The 2129-nt window shown below is 40.1% G+C and overlaps 1 protein-coding gene across 1 annotated transcript in view; it reads right to left on the bottom strand.

Annotated features, from left to right (window-relative positions):
• Window positions 1-225: 225 nt before the first annotated feature.
• The window catches only part of gpc3 (glypican 3), a gene marked incomplete at its 5' end in the record, with an annotated part of 266616 nt that continues 264712 nt past the window's right edge, over window positions 226-2129 (bottom strand). Inside the window, 1 exon segment of the mRNA XM_014025434.1 lies at window positions 226-733. Coding sequence (XP_013880888.1) covers window positions 558-733 — 176 coding nt within the window.

The raw sequence follows: 2129 nt of genomic DNA, 5'->3' as shown, positions 1-2129 counted from the left end.
GCTCAGGAGCTGCTAATGTTAGTTAATCTGAAAAGAATAAAAGAATCAGAACTATCACTTAAAACTCATCATTTTAAAAACAGTGCTGTAGTTATTCCCATTATGCTAAAGGGTCCAACGCTGGCAAGAAATCACTCACAGTCATGAGGGGAAATCCCAGAAAATGCTGCCTTCCATCTTGTAATTTCAGGGCAACAACTCAGTTAAGACTGAGTTTGGGAGCACTTTAAAAGGGTTTGGTTCACTTTATTTACATGTTCATAAGTCTCTACAGGTTTCTTATTTTACAGATAAAGTCAGTAAAAGAAGATGTAGAGCCAAAGGTTACAAAAGTCAGAATAAACATGGTGGAAGTTGGTCTGTGCTTTTATAGGTTTGGTACAAACCTCCACTGGTTTTGATTGAATTGAAACAGGTTTTACTAGAGCCAGAAACAGATATATGTAGGCTTCCTCTGATGGGGCCACTGAACTTTATATCAGCATCAAAAAGCCAAAAATGTTTGTCACCTTCCACACGGCGCACATGGAATTTTATAGGTAGTGGAAGTTCACGGGTCAGTGACGCCAAAACTGAAGCAGAACGAGTGTCGCAGGCAGGACCGGAACCAGGAAGCTCCTCCACTGTGGAGCTGCAGGCGAAGGAACACCTCCTGCTCCGGCTGTGGCCAGCCGAGGGGTCAACAGCTGCTCCTGGAAGGTGAAGTCCTCCATCGCCAGGTTATCAGAAAGGTCTGAGAGGGAGACAGAGTAGATGTGGAAGATAAGGAGGGGGAAAAAAGACAAGACGCTTAGAAAAAACTGACAAAAAGTGGAAAAACACATGTCCGTCTCGCTGTTGCATGATGTTCTAAACAGCTGTAAAAACAATGCTACAATGGGAAAAAGCAGAGCTCCTCATATTACCAGATGTTGCATGTTATTGTTGCAGACACATGTTGAACCACACAGACATATTTTTACTTAGCGAGAGTGCTGAAATGTGAATTTACATGGTCATTTTACCAAAAACAGAAAATAACAATAAAAACCGCAGAAGCTGCATGAAAGTCATGTCTCCGAAACATCTGAAATCTTTGACCATCTGTGTCTGGTAAAATGCCATTACTAAAACAACAAGCAATTTTACTATTTTTTATGTCGACAAATATTTTAAACAATCAGTACCAACTGGTGAAAATGTTAAGACATACTAAAATGTCGGCAATAGAACCAAGAGAATGTAAAATTCAAATTTTTGGGGTTTGTTTTCGGCAGGTGCCACTGGGGGATTTTATTTTATCTTTAAAATATGACAACTATCACAGCTGTTTATATGAAAACATTCAGTTCATCTCTGGTCTTGTGTCCTTGGAGTTGGCTTTAGCTAGTGTGTCTGAAGTCTCCTTAAACCAGCTGAACATTTGTAGCTGGCTCTTGGATGGAATATTTCACCAATGTTTCAGTGTTAATGATACTAACTAGTGATGTGACGTTCGTGAACGATCCGAATCTTTTGAACGACTCTTTACAACGAGCGACAGGAGCCAAGTCGCGAGCAGTAATGAGCCATTTCTAGTTTTATTTCTTTTATTCCTCATGTAATTTTTAGTTTTTCATACTTAAATTGCTCCCGCTTTGCTTTTTCACAGAAAATAGGACAAGTTGTGGAGTACAAGAAGCTCATGGGGGAAGGAGAAGGGAGGTTTCTGCTTAACAAACACATGGTTCCACCCACGTAACGGGACGACATCATTACGTACGGCTATGTGATGACGTATTTCCCTACGTGATGACGTAACTCGTTCAAAATCAAACGGCTCTTTTGAACAGCTCTATGAAACAAACGGCTCTCCAAGATCCGGAACCCTTCAAAGAGCCATTTATCCCATCGTCTGTTTAAATCTTGTGATTCCACACATCTTCAATTATAGAGTAGAAGTCCAGATGCTTTGTCTCTTTTTTTAACTTTCATGTCCTGGATGACTGAGAATCCAAATACATATGATAGTAATGTTGGCGTTGGATCGTGTAGATTCTGGATCCATCTAGGCCTGTCGCGATAGTCAATAAATCAATTAATTGCACGATAACTTTTTTTGAGGTCGGTAAAAAAAAAGACGCCGATAAGTTTCATTTTCCTGCTTGTTT

Source organism: Austrofundulus limnaeus, unplaced genomic scaffold (genome assembly GCF_001266775.1).
Source record: "Austrofundulus limnaeus strain Quisiro unplaced genomic scaffold, Austrofundulus_limnaeus-1.0 Scaffold475, whole genome shotgun sequence".
Lineage (NCBI taxonomy): Eukaryota > Metazoa > Chordata > Actinopteri > Cyprinodontiformes > Rivulidae > Austrofundulus > Austrofundulus limnaeus.
Note: the sequence above shows the minus strand (reverse complement) of the source record. Positions and strands in the feature narration are given on the sequence as shown.